The sequence below is a fragment of the Cynocephalus volans genome, chromosome 8 (assembly GCF_027409185.1).
Source record: "Cynocephalus volans isolate mCynVol1 chromosome 8, mCynVol1.pri, whole genome shotgun sequence".
Taxonomy (NCBI): Eukaryota; Metazoa; Chordata; class Mammalia; order Dermoptera; family Cynocephalidae; genus Cynocephalus; species Cynocephalus volans.
This window is the reverse complement of record NC_084467.1, coordinates 50,650,985-50,669,669: the sequence shown is the minus strand read 5'-3', so window position 1 is coordinate 50,669,669 and position 18,685 is coordinate 50,650,985. Positions and strand designations below refer to the sequence as shown.

The window sequence follows — 18,685 nt, the reverse complement described above, 5'->3', positions numbered from 1 at the left end:
ATTACTTATATTCTCTGTGTTGAGCTGAAATGGAGATTTGCACAGGGCTCAGCCCCATGTTCCTCTCTCTGCTTGCAGACAAGGCACTCCACTGCAAAGATTAAGAACATAGGCCTGAGGTCCCACAGCCCCCTGATCCAGGACCATCACTAGCTAATCTCCCAAGGCCCAGTTCAAATGTTGCCTGCTCTGGAGGACTTTCCTAGCCCTCAAGATAGTGGAAGGCAGTCCTCCTTTTATGCTCTGCTATCCCATTGTATAGTAATTGTAATTTAAATAAAGAATAGCCAACATTAAATAAAACCATTTTGCTTTATATGTACTAACATGTTTACTCCTTACAACATGAGTTATGAGACATATTTAAAATCTTATGTTTTACAGATGAGGGCTCTGAGGCACAGAGAAATTAAGTAACTCACCCAAGGTAAGTGGCAGAGCCAAGATTTGAACCCAAACAAATGGTCTTTGCCACTACACTTTAGCACTGACATTTTCATAACTGTATCTGTCCCCCCGATTCCCGCAACATGACTGGGAATTCCTTGGGCTCTGAGACTGTGTCTAATATCCTCTCTGTCCTGCTATCATCTAGGACTGTTCCTGTCACATGCAGGATCCTCTTGATGAACCTTGGCTTAAAGAATGAAACATGAATCCACATTGCCTGCATTGAATCGAGGCCCACACGCATGCCTTTTCCAGATCTGGTCCGCTGTCATCGGTCAGCCCAGCTATCGCAGCCACCCTATCTCCAGCAGTGGGGGAGAGCGGAAAACGCATCCTGGCATCACAGGAAGGACCTGAGTAAGAAGGTGCATTAATGGGGGCAAGAGCAAGCCAGCGGAGTGATTAATTCGGCCTCCCCTTCAGTATTACATTTACACAAGTTGATTATATAGCACTTAATTACTAATTTGCCCTACTCAAACTGAGAGTGCTTTTAATTTTTAATGAGATAAGGAAAGAAGATGCCTTTACTTCGTAAGGAGCAGCTATTTTATTTCCTTCTCTTGTTTTGCCCAGCCAATTAATAACGTTTCTAAGGAAATGCATCCCTCTCATGAATTCTTTCTCTCCATTTTCTTCCCGACCTCCCAGGTTTCAAACGAGATGGAAACAGACAAGAGCCACTTAGAAACAAACTGACTTCACCTTGGATCTGGCTGGCTGGGCCAGGAAAGTTCTTATAAAGTGGAGTAACATGGGACCCATAACTGTGCTATCTGATTTTGGGGATCTGGGGTGTGTCTATTACCAGGAATCATGGCTTGGTTCTTACCAACAACATAGAACACAGTCATGGGTCACCAACAAGGCAAGTCTCCTACAACACTGCTTTTTTTCCCCTGGGTGTTAATTTTAAGTACAGTCCTAGGGCAGCCTGGACACAATGAAGAGCACGGACTTTGGAGTCAAGTCTAGATTTGACAGCTAGCTCTGCCACTGGCTAGCTGTTGGACCACAGGCAAATTACTTAAACATTCTAAGCCTGTTCCTATCTGTATATATGAGGTGAATAACCTAACTTGCAAAAATTAAATGTCACCTAAAGTACCTTAGCACAGTGCCCAGCTCAGAACAGGTACAGAAAAATATTACCTTTCTTCTCTTTAGCAGAAAATGATGTGGGAAAATGAAGGCAGGGATAAGGGAGTCCTTTTGGGGGACTTCCAGCCAGCATGTCATTATCTGCAGAGCTAGGAGCCCACTACAGTGCTACTCAAAGGGCCCGTTGTAATGACATAAGGAGCTAACCCCAGAATGTAAACCAACACACTGATTCCTTCATTGAGAACATCTTGCTATGAATAAAACGTCAGCTGAACTAAACAGTACACCTGGTGACATAACTGATTTACATTCTGATGCAAGTGCCTTATCTCATCCCAAATCTGAACAAACTGTTTCCAGACTGGCCTCTGATCTGAGTGGCCCAGCCTCCCTGGCTATATTGCACATCCCCATGGACTCCTGAAGACCCCTTCTTACCCTTCTCTGAGCTTAGAGATGTTTCCTGGTACAGACCACATCCTGAGCTCCTTGCTGTCTGACTTTGAGTCCAGCCAATGGAGATGCCAGCAGAGATGAGAGAGAAGAGAGAGAGTGGAGATAATAATGCAGCTCTTTCCTTGCAGGGTCACTGGCAGTCTCCACACAGCCCTCTGCTCTGGGCTGCCAGTAAGTGCACTGTCCTCTCGCCTCTTCAAGCCCAGCTATTACAAACCCCCGGGTGCCACATTCTCCCTTGTGATTTCTCTATGCCCTGCCTACATTTAGTAAAGAGTCCCTCTTTTAAATTCTCTAAAATTATCCTAATTTGAGGATGCCCTCTGTTGACCTGTGGGACATTGACTAACATAGGGACACTTTAATATACACCCAAATTCTTGTTGTCTATTTCTGATAAGTTTTTTAAATCATGGTAGCCACACTTGGCCACATACAGTCCATTTCTATTTGCAGCCGAGTTGAACAATCCTTAGTTTTGGAATCCTAGTTCCATCACTTTCCAGCCATTTGCTTTGGTAAGTCACTTAACCTCTCTAACCCTACTTCCTCATTTGTAAAATTATTATGATAATAGTACAGGAAATTTCCTTATACACAACTTTTAACATGGTACAAAATTTTTATAATGTCCAAGTTTCTTTCAAATGCATTATGCTTAAATACGTGGACTCAAGTTTCTGAACCCATGGTACTTTCTTCTCTTCACTGCAGAGTATCAAACACCTTCATTAAGCAAATGTTTTAATAATGATTTGGGTTTTTTTGTTTGTTTGTTCACTTCCTGAACATCTGCCTAAATGCTGTAACCAAAACTCTTCCATAGACTTCAGTAAGACTTTGTGCCTTCCATGCTTTAATCAAACTTTTTCCAGTAGTATGTGGTATATACGTGTATGCTCATGTGTGAAGGGGTGTGCATGTGTAGTCATTCTGCAGGGCTATTTTCCCAATCACAGAATATTCCTGATTTAACTAAAGGCCTTGTCTTCCCTGATTTCTTATTTGATTGATTCCACACCTTAATTTACTGCATTGAATATTAAGCTTTATACAGCATGGATCTCATTGCTATTCACGAATTATCCTAATGTAAAGAATTAAAAAAAAAAAAAAACTCAACCTATTTCCAGTTTATTCCAACAAGGAAATTTATAATAAAAAGTAAAGGCATAAATGATAATTAGAGTGAAGGATTAAGAATTTCTTTATACAGGATGATCTTACCTTTTTTTTTTTTAGATTTGTATAAAATGTTATCTTGAATATAATCAAGTCAAAGAGTTAGGTAAACTTTATTTTAGAAATATGGTTCTATAATCCTTCTAAGTTTCTAAGAACTTAGTAGATGTTTGGCCATTGTTTGCTTTTATAAATGTCGAATTCATAAGTTTCTGGATAAAAATTGCAAGGATAAGGGAAATAATTGGGAAAAATATATTTTGTTAGCTTAACTATTTGTGGTAATAACAATAATATAAAAGTGTCTTTTAATTAAAGTTCTTAATTAGTTAAAGTGCTTTTTTATATCTACCGAAAGTTCTTTTTAATATCTACCTTTTTTATATCTATAAAAAGTAAAAGGTATATTATAATTAAAAGCAAATAAATTAAGCAAAATAATACTGTGAGCATGATATGAAATCTCCAGGCAAATGAATTAGAAAATTTCCAAACCAAAGAGGGCGCTCTTATTTTTGTTTCTATGTTTGACACTCAACCAAGCAGTGACGAAAAATGTGTGATGCTGACATTTTCTATAAACCATACCACCTTGTGAAGGGTGGCTGAGCTGCCATATTGGTGTCTATGTCCTTCCTAGCAATGGGTATGTATTTACTAGGACATGGTTTGATGGAATAAAAAAAGCACAGACTTTGTATCAAGCAGTGGTATACAGTTTCTCTGTGCCTCCAGTTTGCGCAAGGGGCATTATTAACACCCATTAGGGTGCTTCAGAGATTTTGTGGATGATGATGGATGGAAAGCAACAGGCCCTGTTCCTGGATCATCCTGGAAGGAATGAGAGAGTCAAATGTCACGTATCTTATATTGAAATAATTTCCTAAAAAACAAATTCTAATTTTGAGCTAATGTTTTGACTTTTACATCCATGGTACAATTCTGCAGTCTGGAGTGGAACCAGCAGATTTATAATTAATCAGAACCTGAATGTTTTTAATTTGGTTTTGGAGGGAGAAGAACTCTAAAAAGATAAGAATGTATTGTTAACTGGATGTAGCAATAAGTATAATACATGTTAGAGCCAACATCACATTCTTAATTTAATTCTTCTTTAAACTATTAATTACCATTCCAAAGTTTTCTGTTGACTTTCTGTGGGACATTGACATATGGGCCAGGATACTCAGAAAATTCAATCAGTAATCTGAATCTATTTAATTAGAAACCAGAATCTCATATCTCCAGAAACACATGCTTAAGCAGCAAAGGGCAAAAGGCTACTAAAAGAAGTCGATAATATCAGGACCATATGTGAAATGAATAGGATTATAAGAGGCCTGGGGATGAAAACTAGATGGAACTAAAATCCACAGCAAGAGATTCCTTGTACACAAGAAATGTGAACCCTAAATTTTCATACATTACTGGTTGGAGTATAAATTATTACTCTGTATGAAAATCCTAAAAGTTGGGCAAAGTTTATGAGCAACCAATTATATACTTCCATAACTTATTTTATGGAAATGATTTAGGTTGTGTGCAAAAATTTAGCTACAGAGATGTTAGTTATGTGTTCTTTAAAACAATGGAGAAAACCTAAAGACTGAGGGATTGGTGAAATAAGTCATGGTATATATTCCATTGGGTAGAAAATTATGCAGTCTACAAAAATGATAAATAAAGAGCTTTACTATACATTTTTGGGTGGGGGAAAAAGGCTACAAAACATGCATTGTATGAACACATTTTTGTAATTTAAAAAAGGAATAAAATGATTTAAAAATATTCACAAAAAGACTAAAAGAATAGAAACCAGAATATTAAATAGCTCATAAATAAATAACCTAAAATAAGTTATTCTAGGATAATACGATCAGTGTTTTATATTTTTCTTTCATCTTGATTGAATTTTCTTGTTTTTTTCCTCATGAACATGAATTATTGGTTATATTCCAGAAAAAGAAAAAAAAGCAGAGTAAGTTGAATGCACCAAGAAATGGGATGGTTTCATACTTTTGAATATCCATTATATTTCAGTCTTTCCAAACCTCCTGAAATTGAAGACATGATAATCAGTTTTACTCTGCCAATTGCAAAACTGGTATTTATGGTGATAGAAAACCAAATAGAACTAAAAATCTCAGAACGTTGACTCTCACAAAATAAAACTGAATTGGAGACATATTGTGTACAAAACTCGCAGGCCCTAAAGCACATAATAGGTGATGAACGTAACAGGCTCTAAACGAAGTAAATTACATGAAAACGAACAGGAGAGGCTTCAGCTCAGCAGTATGGATGTTTGCAAGGACTGACCACTGTGGTCGGCATGGGTAGTTTATCTTGTGGGCACACATTACAGAAAGGGTGAGTAATCACGGCTTTCCACTGGCCACTTACACACACTGGTCTGGAAGATACAGGAGTCTGTCTGGAACGTGACAGGGAAAGCTGATGGTGGGAGTGCATGGAGTCAGTGGTTTGCAGGGTGGCAATGCTCACAGTGGGAGGAAGAAAGGGTTTTGATTAATTGGTTGATTGCAACGGCTTATTTTCTGCACACTGGTACTCCCCTAGGATGACTGCTGAATTCATTTTGAACTCTTGTCACTGCCTCCTTTAGCGGATTTTTGCTTCAGATGTTTCTTCCTCTGCTTTTTTTTGAAGAGGATAGGGGTGACGGTTCAAGATAAATAGCACTGTTGGAATTAAAGCTTGTTTTGTATAAATAGTTTTGGGAAAAAACTGCCCTTTAAGATAAGAAATTACAGAAAACTAATGACATCTACAGTGGGCCTGAACGAAGCAGAAAGTAAAAAGCCATTTTATATGTCTGCCTCTTTGCCATTTGATTGGTTTTCTCTCACAACAACTTGAAAATAGCTACTTGTTTTATCTGTCCTTGCATTTCTTAAAATCTCTCTACACTGTGTGCTTAGAAAATGTAAGCCTGTTGATATTTCATAAACTTATTTCTTCCAGTCTGTTGATTTTCCAGGACTTGGAGTCTACAGAAGAGTTATGGGATGCTGCCAATTTCTAATTGTAATTATTTGCTTTCCAGGATATTCATAATTAGAGAGGATCATTTTGTAGCACACTGATGCTGGGGACGGGGGAGTGATCAGGTGGAAAGTTTACAGAGGTCAAGATGACATGGATTCCACACTCCTCTGAGTAAAAGAAGAGAGGTGGACCCCCTTCCTTGTGTGCACTCCCCCATACTCAACAGCTGAACTTTTACCATGAGAGCAGCATATCTGTGGTTTGACTCCATGTTATTGATTAAGCTACAGAAATAAAGATGACCACAACTTGTCCTCAGGGATACTTATCCTCAGGAGATTATAATCGCTAGTGAAGACACAGTTTTGAAAACTATTGAAAAGAAAACACCTTTTCTGGAAAGGAACAACTCTTTAAGACATTATTAGTCATTCTATTCTTTAGTGTGGATGGATGGCTATATCAGTGCCCTTTGTGAGATCCTAAAAAGGACTAGAAAGAAGACTTTAGATGTCTAAAGGAAGGAAGTGTAAGAAAGGGGAAGGGGAGAGAGAGAGAGAGAGAGAGAGAGAGAGACTAAAAGAATGAGAATATGAATGATTAAAAGAACAGGATATGGAAGCTAGGAATTGTCAGCATATTTCAAAATTTGCGATAGCAATGGACCTTGTACTTGACCAATCTCTCCCATTATCATCACTCCACCAGAAAATTCCATCTAGTCTTTCTCCCTCCACCTCATAAAGCTTCCCCAGTATTGAAATATATGGAAATTTGTAAAATAAATAAAACCCACAGCTGTGAATCCATTCTGATCCACTGGTATCACCAAAGGAAGGTATAGGGCTCTACCTCTGTCTGAAATCATCCATTCATGAGCCTACAAAATTGGCAAGCGCTGTCTTCCCTAAGTCTAAAATCTGGGTCCTCTGGACTCTTCCTAACCTTTCTTTCATCTGAAAGAGATGACTCTGGCTGGGTCTACCAAAGTCAGCCCATCTAGATAAGAAGTGAAATCTTACATCCGACCACAGGATAAGTGGTCTATGAGAAGACAAAACATCTGGCCTGCTGGAATAATTGTGCTGCTGGCAGGGACTGCTCAGCTTTCTTAGTAGAAGGAATGGCAGGTACCCTGCAAACCAAGCTAGGAACTGTGAAGTTCAAAGAAAAGACTGTGTTGAAGTTTAGGTTAAAAATATGAATCATGGGGTAGAAATAATTCTGTTTGGTCTCATCTTGCCAGAATCTTGAGCTGGCCCCCAGATCTGGGGCACACAGGTTGGCTCCTCTACTTTGAAGGGGTGAATGAAACCAAGTCTACATGCATTTACATTTCCAAAGCAGTTCCAAACATAATCATTCTAATGATGTTGATTATACCTGGGAGGTCACTGGAACTTTCAAACGTTCTTCATCTCAACAGTTCCATATGACTGACAATTCTTATTTAAACATTTTTTTAAAAGAAACAAAACATACAAACAAAACAAGCACCTCGATAGAACAGATGACACTATTTGAGGATATACAAGCAAGCAAAGAGCTCAAGACCACAGGGATTCCTTCAGGTAACTGACGGCAAATAAGGCCTCAGGCCTCTCTCGGCCAGGGGCTCCCTTTACTAGATTACAGTGTCTCCTGAAAACAATCAGGACAGGCACATGCTTCCTTGGGTTGAAAAGGAGACATGAGCTTGTCTCCAAGACGCTGTCAGCCTTGCAGCTGCTACTCAAGTCACCAATTCCAATATCTGATCTACCATATCTTAGATTCTGTTCCGAAGATTAACAGCAAATCTCCTGTCGCGAAGATGTCAGAGTGGAGTTAAGCTCAGTTTCCTATTGGGAAGAATGTGAGTGGAATCCCCAAGGGGCTGAAAATCCCAGTTCTGACTAAGATATCAACGAGGTACCATAAGTCATGGATGGAGGCAGCCCCAGCTTGTCATGATATTCTCTATTTGGGCTGCAACTTTCTCCTGATTTGTGACTGATGGTACTTCTTTTCAGAAAATATACCTTTGAACATTTAAGAAGCCAAATATTTTTAAAGAAAAAAGAAAAAAAAATCAAACAAATTAGGAAAAAATGAGAATCAGGAGAGAATACAGATCCAGAGAGTCCTTCATTTCAGTTCTGCTTCTGTCCTTACTAACTGTGTGGACTTGGGCAGATTACTTAAAATCTCTCTGAGCCTTGGTTTCCTCATATACTAACACAAGGATAAAAACATCTATCCTGCAGGCAGAGAGATTGTCAGGATTAAATGAAGTGTCTTAGGTTGCTTGAACTGCCATAACAAAATACCATAGATTGGGTACTTAAAGAACAGAAATTTATTTTCTCACAGTTCTGGAGGCTCAAAGTCTGAAATTGGCTTGCTTTATGGTTGGATTCTGGTGAGGGTTCTCTTTTGGCTTGTAGACAGTCAGCTTCTGGCTGTGTCCTTGCATGGCACACAGAGAGAAAGCAAGCTCTCTGGTGTCTCTTCATACAAAGGCACCAATCCCATCAGAGCATCACGACCACATCTAACTCTAATCACCCTCCAAAGCCCCAGCTCCAAATACCATCACATTGGGGGTTAGGGCATCAACACATGAATTTTTTGGGGAAACGAACATTCAATCCATAACATGAGGTAACCTATGCAGGACTTGGGTAAACATCCGTACCATTTTGTTTTAGCTAGCATAATTTGTCCCAGGAAGGGAGAGACATCTAGTCATAAAAACATCTTTGCAAGTTGATACGTTAAAATAATAACTGAAAATACAATGACATTTCAACAATAAATCAGTATCTCCCTGTGACGTTTTTGAGAGAGGAGCAGAAAATCCAGAAAAAGTTGAGAATTCAACTATATCATTTTTGTTTGATCCACAAGTATTCATGAGTCGATTCAATTCCTTAGGAGAGAGATTTCACAGTCACCTCCAGAGGCTTGGACAGTGTGAAGTGCACCACATTTCCCAAAATGCAGTATAAAGAACATAGATTTTAGCATCAAACTTCTGTAGTGTCTGTTTCTAACAGTATACTTTTAAGTTTTGTAAGCTTTTCTGCATTTCTGTTGCCCAGTCTCTGTGGCCCATGAAGAGCTGTTGTAAGTATTAGGAAAACGTACAGAAAGCACTCAGCATAGTATGTGGCACATAACAGGATCACGATAAACGGAGCTCTAATTACTGGGCTACTGGTGGAAAACCTGCTTTTAGTCCTAACCTTGAGACCCTGGGCAAGTCAGTTCATCTCTCTGATTCTCAGCTGAACAAACATCTCCTGAACTGTGGTTGAGACTTGGAAGCCAGATTTCTTGGTTCTGGCCTAGACTAGCTATTTCAAAGTAGGCCAAATTATTTAACTTCTTTATGTCTCGGGTTCCTTAACGATAAAATGGGGACAACAGAGCTATTTCAGAGACTTAATGGGCATGCCTGACGCACACAAAGAACTCCTAATGTGCTACTCATTATTATTACAGATTTAAAAAATGGTGCGCAGAGCAGAGTGGTCAGGTCACAAGAGCTAGTAGGCAGTCAAACTAGGATTTGAGCTCAGGCAGCCTAACCCCAGAGCTTATGCTCTCAGCCTCTGCACCACACTCACTCTTTACCTTTTTGTATTATTTTAGCACTCAAAGCCTGTCCACAAGCCCCACAATGTCTTTCGCAATTTGGTAGCAGGAAAAGCTTTGTCTCTCACCAGTAACTAGCATTTCCTCTTTTTGAAAATAAGAATTATGCAACTTATCATGTGTTCTTTTTTGTCTTGGCTGCCAGGAAGCTCAGAAACAAATTATGTGCTCAATCACAGCCACCAAATCATTTCCTTCTTCCTATTATCTTTATTCCTTATTTTTCCTTTTAATTCCTTTTTTAATAACATTTTCATTTTTGTGTCTTGTCGAAAGAGACCTCAAAGGTATTTGGAAAGTGGTAGGGATAAAATAAGCAAATAAAAATGTGAAATCTACTTGAAAAACTGAAGTTTTCATCCTTACTTGTTTCATTTGCTCAAAGAAAAATGGTCAAGGGGAAATTTAAAAGTAATTTAAGAGCTGTTTTAAAGAAGAAAAAAGAAAACTAACAGAAAAACAGAATGACCAACACTAACAGAGGCCAAGTCAAATGAAAACTCCAATAAATACGTCTGAGGCTAGAAGCGTTCGTGCTTTCCCTGGCTGGAACCTATCATTTCTTAATTATATCCTGTGTGTGTTTTGCAAGATGTGAGCTGCTGTCAAGAGGAAGGACTGCCTCAGACAAGGGAGGAGCCACCGCCCACCCCTCAGTGCTCACATACCTGCACAGAAGTGAAATCCCCCGAGGCACAAGCACCCAGAATAGCAGCGCCCACAAGAACAGACTCCACCTCTTGCGACAGGACCACAGGCATGCCTGCGCAGAACAAGACCACACCTTGGTTAGGGAGCAGGGCTGGGGGCAGTGTGGGGAGCCAGCAAGCAGCCCCAGTGGCAAAAACACCTGACGTCAAGGCAGCAGCGAGTACCCCCTCCCTATCCCTCACTCCACTCTGCAATTCCCTGTTCCTTGGGATTACCTGGTTCTAAAGGATTTCACTGTCTGTGCCTGCTGGTGCAGTAGCCAAGAGCCCCAAGGGAGCCAATACCATATATATCAACTCACAAGACCTTGGCGCCCAGGTTTTCCAGGCTTCTGCTAGCTGCTACCTGCCATTTGGTTCAAGTTCAGTTCAACGAACGTTTATTAAGTGCTTTGCTGGGCCCAGGGAATACTGAGATGAATCAGACTGTGTCCTGTTATTCAGGTCTCCAAGGGAAGATAGATGAGAAAAAGATAAAGGCCACGTAGGAGGTTTGTTCTCCAACTGAGATGAACTAAGAGAAGGCAAGCAGTAAGAGAAGGTGGGGTTCATCCCTCCAGGGTCTTCCCACCTCTCTGGCAGTGGCTGATGAGCCCTCCCTCCGGGTCTGGCCCCACTTCCCCCACCTGATCCCCTCCTCTCCCCCCAGCCACACTGCCACGGCCTCCTTCCTATTTCTTGAATATGCTTCAGGACCCTTGCCTGTGCGGTTCCCTGTCTGGAACACTTCCTCCCAGATGCCCACATGGTAACTGCCTCCCCCTGCTTCAAGTCCCTGTGCAAACATCACCTTCCCACGGAGCGTTCTCTGACCATGGGATTTAAAATTACAACTTACCCTCAACACTTCTTATCCTCTCCCTTATTTCCTCCTCACCTTCCAGCATTGTGTTTTACCTACTTATCCTGTTTTGTGTCTGTCTCCCCTGCTAGAACTAAGTAAGCTCCAGGAGGGCAGGGACTTTGTTTTGTCCACTGCTGTATCCCTGGCAATGAGACCAGCATCTAGCACATGATAAGTCATTCATTGAGGAGAGAACAACTTGCCAGGGTAGTGGTCATCACAGTGCAGATGGGGCCTACACAGGGGCGAGGAGGGACCCACCAGGCAGGCAGAAGCTCTCCACAGGCTAGAGGTTGAGAGTTTACAGAGGGTATAAGATGAATAGAAACAATTTAGGATTCTTAGGATTATACTATGTATATTGATCTGCTAATCAGGAGATGGCAGCAACTCCACAGAGATAAGCTCTGTGGCATACAATCTTCCTCCTTCTACTTGAGACTCAAGAGTTATTTTCCCAGAGAATGGATTTCTCTTCCTAGCTTGCCTTTGAAGACTTCCTCTACATCCCATCACCTCCTAACTCTTTTCCTTCCTCCAGGGCTGGGTTGGCTGCTCCAACCACCCTGGGGGTTGGAACAGAATTCCCACACACATCCCAGAGGACTTAGGAATACCAGCCCCCACACTTCAAGGCCAGGGTTTGAGACTTTGCCCACAAAAAGTGGGGAGGAGGTTGGGGGAAAAGCTTGGACCTAGCTATGTTTCTTGGTTCTACTGGCTCCGTGTCCTTCAGCAAGTCACTTAAACTTGTTAACCCTGGTTTCCATGTGTAAAATGGAGATGGTGACAGGACTTACTGCACAGGTGTGTTGTGAGGGCGGTGCTTAGAACATTTGCTGGCTTATGGTAAGCTCTGTAAGCTCTGGAGAAATGGTGGCTGCTATTGTTTGAATAATACTGATAGTGAGTGACACTTGTCTACATGCACTTCACCTGGGCTGGGGACTGGAACAGTGGGGAAGGGACAAGGAACATTCCTATCAACCATCCAGAGGGCAAGGACAGATACCAGGCCACACTGTAGGGCTTTGCTGGCCCAATCAGGAGAGGGCACTGCATGCCCTTGCAGGATCCCAGGTGTGGTGTAGACGGGAGTATGGCTGACCATTGAGGCTTCCCCGTGGACCTGGGACTTTTTAGAAGACAGCACCTCCAACCACCACTGACTTCCCAGCCCTTTGTTACCCTGCCAAAAGCTTCCCTAGTTCCAAATAGGGAGAAAATACTCACAGACCCCTCCCTTTGGGAACCAGAGACCAGAATGAATGTGGCTAATCCATCAACTCTCAAGTTGCAGCACAAAGTGTTCTGGAGCCAGACTGCCAGGATTTGAATTCTGGCTTCTTTGATAACTGTGTGATCCTAGGCAAGTTCCCTAATCTGTCTTTGCCTTGGTTTTCTCATCTGCAAAATGGGGTTAAAATTCTACCTGCCTCATCAGCTTGCTGTGAGAATTAAAAGAGCTATTATAAGTAAGGTACTTAAAACGGTGCTTGGTTTAGAGAAAGCACTAAATTAGCATTAGCTGTTATGATTCTTGAAGTTTATCTTACCACTGAAGTCTCTGCTCACTGCTGTTACCCTGGATGAATGGAACCAACCCACTGCTTCCATTTTGCCCCTCAGACCAATCCCACTTCTTCAACCTACCACTCTTGCTCCGGGCCCTGGCAGACTGGCCTGTGTGGACCACATCCACAGACCCTTGCCCTTGACTAAGCTCCTGCCAGGCTGCCTTTTCATAGAGCCCCTCAGTCTCTGGATGGGTGCCGTTCCATGCCCTCACCCCTGCAAGTCTAGAGGTGGGGACTCTGTTAGTAGCCCCAGGGTACTTCCTAGTTGCCAGGGTTTCCCTGCTCCCTGCCCACACCTCTGTAAACAGATTCTTGATTCAACTTTTCTCCAGTTAACTCAATCTGAATGTGTACCTATTCTCTGTCTGGACCTGACTGATATTGATACCTCTGTCCTCTGGGTCAGAGGATACTCTACTCTCTACTTTGCTAAGAACTGGTCCCTCTCACTCTACTCTCTTGGACATTGGTCCTAGGACCAAGAGCACTTTTTGTGTGTTTTATAATGAATCTCTTGGCAGAATGCTCAAAGAATGCTTTTGAGTGAGGAAACAAATGAACAAATGATTAAAATGAAGAAGACAGGAAAAGGGAAACCCCTACTGAAACTGCCGGTACCAAAAAACGTTTAGAAGAAGGAACATTTAGTCCCAAGTCTGTGGGGGAAACCTACAATTATTTAGTACACACCAAGAATTTCTTGAAACCACAGTTAACTAAATGGCTGGGGTACAAGGAGGTTCTTCTTCCTCACACAGATGACATTTCCCAAGCTGGCAAAGTCCCACTCTCCCCTGCTTGCATGGAGTAGGCTGTTCCCAACATGGCAAAGATGTGCTTACAAAATATTAAACTGCCTTTTTCTCAAACACACCTCCTCCTTCTTGGTGTGGAGCTGCCTGGAGGGAAGAAGTAAACTAACATTTACTGATCATCTACTTTGAGCCAGGCACAGAGCTTGGTGCTCACAAACTCTGGGCATTTATTCCTTAGTGAGATCTACCGGACAGAAATGACATTTCTGTCTTCTAGAAGAGGGCACCGAGGCTCAGAGAAGTAAAGTAATTTGTCCAAAGTCACAGAGCTCGTCTCCTGCTCTTTCCATTATCCCACACATTCTCCAAAGAATCTTCCAAATTCCATTGTGTTTTTCACATGGATTGCTGAGAATTATGTACAAGTCTATAGTCCTCCCTAAGTCTTTCTTTGTAGGAAAACTAGAGTAACTACAACATTTAAAGTTATCACCAAAGATACCACCTAGACACCAGCTGCTTGTGTATGCCTTTTACGGGGACAAAAGCAAATGTGTTCTTTTCTCTGAGTGCTGGGTGAAGGAGAGGAAGAGGGCGCCTTGCCTGGAATGTGAACTATTTTATCTGATGCATTAATGAGTTTAGCAGAACCCAAAGCATTTAAAGGCAGATGCACTTTGCCATCACTTGTCAGTCACAGCCTTCCAAAGGCAGAGAAATTCCAGGCCAAAGAAAAGGTCCCTTTGTCTGGAACTGTAACTAGTCCATAGTTAGAGACAAAGGGTCCAGTTTCAATCCGAATCCAAATAACGATTAACAGCCTTTTCATTCAACAGCCTGGAGGAGAACAGTTTCCAAACAGAACTTTCTGTGAAGCCGCTGCACCCCTGCTTCTGAGTCAGCTCGAGAATGGAGGCCTGGAAGGTGACCCACTTTCACAAAGGCCAGAGCGGCAGTGCTGAGTCAGTGCCCGGGTCACTCCTGACTGCCCTGCTCTGGGGGGCCCTGCTGCCCATTCTCTCAGGCAATATGTTGCCAGAAGCTGACTTTCATCTTCCCTCCTGCATCCAGGTAGAAAGAATTTTTGGCTATTAGAAGGCTGGAAACTGAAAAGTCACAGATCAAGTTATACGTCTGAACCTTATCTGAACTAGCCAGCTGATTTTTAGACAAAATGATTTTCTCCTGGGAAAAATTATAAGGTAATCTGGCTCATTTCTGTCTTTCCTCTCTCTGCTTCAGAATGGCCCACTTCCATAGGTTTTGGACACATTGGGAAAGAGAAGTCATCATCAAATTGTTACAAACTGGACAGACAAGTCAAGACCCCTGGGCCAGCAACAGAGGGGAAGGGATAGTGGGCCCAGACATGCCTGGTTACAATACTGGTCCTGCCCCTCACTGGCTGTTTGACTTTGGAAAGTCAATTTAATTCACCTCCCTGATCCTCAGTTTGCTTGTCTGTAAGACGGGGGCACCAACTTCTACCTTTTGGTGGTACATGAGGATTAATTGTACATAGAGTGATTCACACCTACACATAGTAGGTGCTTGGTTAATGGCAGTAATTTCTATACTTCACATCCTGAAAGATCTTCTCTTAAACTGTGTGCTTTTCCATACTGTCCTTGGACTTGTGCCTTGGTCTACTTGTCTCTAAGATGGGGATAAATGACTTATTTAGTCTTGTCTCACAAAGTACAGAAATCAACTATGTCCATCACATTAGATGAGGCTCTCATCTATAGGAATCTTCATGGTGTAGATAGGAAGTGGATACAACAAGGCAGAGTGAGGTGCAGAGACTCTGACCTACCCAACTGTCACAGGTAAGGAATATAGGGGACAAGGAACAACATGGGGCCATGATGAGTGGAGCCCAGGATAAGGTGGGCTCACATCAGGCTGGAGGTGGGGCTGGGGGCAGGTCCAATCCTCCCCCTTGCCCTGCTCTGGTGTCTAGCCACCCAGGGATGGGTCCTGGGAGGGAACTCCAGTCCCCAGGCAACAACAGGAAAAAAGGGCCAAGAGGGGTGAGGGCACCAGATCCAGGGATACAGAAGTCCAGGCCACCAGCAACACCAGCAAGGCTCCTCCAATGGGGCCTCTTCCTTGGGGCCCAAGGGGCTCTCCAAAAGATCTGGTTCTGCCACTATCTGCCCACATCACAAAGGGCTCAGCCCATTACTCTGGATTCCCTCCATCTGTCTCATGACCCCCGATTCTGATGAGATGAGAAGGAATCATAGGATCTCAGAGTTCAACGCATACTTGAATTTAGATCTACCTCTTGCCAATGGGAAAAAATTCAATTAGATAGGAGGAATAAGTTCTGATGTTCTATTGCACAGCAGGTGACAATGGTTAACAGTCAAGTTTTGTATATTACGTAATAGCTACAGGAGAGGCTTTTGTATGTTTTTACCACAAAAAAATGATAAATGAGTGAGGTGATTGATACATTACCTACCCTAACCTGATTATTATACAATATATATATGTATGAAAACATCAATTGTACCCCATACGTATGTATAATTACAACATGTCAATTAAAATTTTAAAAAAAGAAAAATGATCTGGCCCTTGCCGATCACTTTTTTTTTTTTTTTTTTGTCGTTTTTGTGACCGGTAAGGGGGTCTCAACCCTAGGCCTGGTGTTGCCCGCACCGCACTCAGAGAGCACCTTGCCGATCACTTTTGACTCATCTCTCACCATCATTTAATAGCTGGATATACAGTAAACAGAAGTCACCTTCCCCAGCATGAATATAAAGACTTCACAGTTATCTTAATCATTTGGTACACCACCTATGTTCTCCTGTTCTCACCCTGCCCACAACATGGCCGTGTCCATTTGCTCCCAAGCTGAAAATGACCTTCTCTCCTCCTCCTCAGACTTACCAGTAACGTCAGCATGCATTTGCACAAAAAGGGGATTCTTGCTCAGGCCTCCACACAAGAAAAGAGTGCTGATAGAGTGCCCTGCTGCCTCCATAGCCTCTATAATGAAGCGGGTGCCAAGCTGAAAGGGAAAAGCAGAAGCATTAGTATGGTAGCAAAAGTAAACGGTAGGAAACATTTGCTAAGCATTTACCCAGTGTTAGACGCTGCACTAAGAGCTCAGCATATGCTATCTCAGAAAACTGAGACTCAGAGAGATTATGTTGCCTATGATCACACAGTCAATTAGACTGCAGAGTAGGAATTCCAACCTGGGCTTGCCTGACTCTCAAACCCTCTTAGTTACTACACCATTTGCTTCTGTCAGTAGTTATAGAATACTGACAAAAACAGGTGACCATGTTAACACAGTTCAAACAAGTATTTGATGAGTGTCTATAGTGGCCCGGGTGTTCTATTAGGTACTGGAAATGGAGCGATAGCAACCTGGCTCTGAGATGAAGAGTCAGCGGCACCTGGGTCAGTCTTCCTTCACTAAATGAGAACTAAAGACTTTTTCCTTAGAAGAGGCACCAAATAATCCAGCAGCAGAAACATAGAAAGAGGGCTCTAACTGCATAAAGAAGGTGAGATACAAATGTTCAGCCTGAAACCCGGTAGTGATTCTCTAATAATGAGGCTTCTGAGCCAGAATGCATTCCCAGTCAGCCCTCAATGAATCGAGATGACGCGGAAATCACACCCTCTGCCTGGCTCAGGGCTGCGCCGTAATTTCAAGCCAGCTCTTGTGTCTTCACAGCTTCCTCAAGTGCATCCTCCTTCTCCCCGACTCGCCACGTTTACTTAACTTGGCAAAAAAGGTTATTGGTTGAGAAGACGATGTCTTAGGGTCGTTGAGGTGGATTTTAACATACACTTTAGTTCTCACTAGGATATTCGAATCAGGATTTATTTTGACATTCAGAAAACTAGAGGTTCAGAAATCATAATTTACTTGTGGTAAAGATTCAAGACAAAAAAACGAACTGTGATGTGGTCTTAAGGAGGCATCCACATGGTGACTTTGAGAAAGGGGCTACAAAGAGAAATGAGGAAGAGGATTTTTTGGTGACAGAGAGACCTTAAAATGTGTAGAGCTTGAGCAATTCTGAGAGATGGCAAAGTCCTAGGTATGGACATGGGGGTGAATTGTCAAAGTAAAGGAAGGAAAAGGTCAATGGAAATGAGATAGGCAAGGATCTGGGAGGTAAAAGTGTCTTTCAGATGGTGAAGCCACCAAGAAGGTGGGGTTTGGGCTGGAGAGACTACATGAGCCAGTATCACAGTTTCTAGTGACAGTGTAATTGGCAAGTTGGTACCCATGTGCACAGAGAAGGAAAAGAGGTAGTTTAGCTTGAGGGCCAGAATGATCAGAAGGTTGTCCAAGGTAAGGAATAGGGTTTGGGAAATCAGCAGGATGTTGCCCTGATCTCAGGCCTGGAGGGATGCGATGCAAGGTGAGTGAAGCCTCCTCTGCAAGGCTGTCTAGAGAGCTGTCTTCCCTGGGACTGGGGGTACCTCCTGGGGGGAAAGTGGTCAGAGGGTGATCTCAAGACCACAGGAAATGAAAACTTAGTTGCTTTGGAGTTAATGATGAGGGACAGGGTAGTTCAGGAGCAAAATGCACAGCAGTTCCAGCTCTAGGTCTCTAGGGTTTGTTGAAGCTATCTGTGAATCTGGTAAAAATATGGATTAGGTGAAACTTGGGCGTCCAAAGATAATCCACAGATGTAGTGTGTTTAAAAAAATTAAAACATGTTGTCCCATGTAAGGCCAGATCCTGCTTACTGACTATGGCTGATTACCCCCAGATGTTCTTTCTTAAGTATTTTGGGGGGTCATGAACCCCCTTGAGAATATGAGAAAACCTACTGACCTGCCTACAAAAAAAAGTCACATACAGAACAGTATTATAAATAATTTCAGGAGGTCACCAGATGCCTTTAAGTCTACCATGGATCATTTGATGCCGGTGGATTCCAGGCAGCCTTAGGCTGCTCCACGGGCATGAATCTG

At 42.3% G+C, this 18,685-nt stretch overlaps 1 protein-coding gene across 16 annotated transcripts in view; it reads right to left on the bottom strand.

Annotated features, from left to right (window-relative positions):
* The window catches only part of FGGY (FGGY carbohydrate kinase domain containing), a 433,428-nt gene that overhangs the window by 68,405 nt on the left and 346,338 nt on the right, over positions 1-18,685 (bottom strand). For 9 of the 16 annotated variants that reach the window (XM_063105670.1, XM_063105668.1, XM_063105673.1 and 6 more), the window contains 2 exons: positions 16,631-16,751; positions 10,509-10,603 (listed from right to left, as the gene is read on the bottom strand). In XM_063105670.1, coding sequence (XP_062961740.1) covers positions 10,509-10,603; positions 16,631-16,751 — 216 coding nt within the window. Of the gene's footprint in view, positions 1-1,992; positions 2,051-5,176; positions 5,247-9,032; positions 9,113-10,508; positions 10,604-16,630; positions 16,752-18,685 lie in introns of those variants that run through there. The other 7 variants (XM_063105679.1, XM_063105675.1, XM_063105680.1 and 4 more) reach the window with 5 other exon arrangements.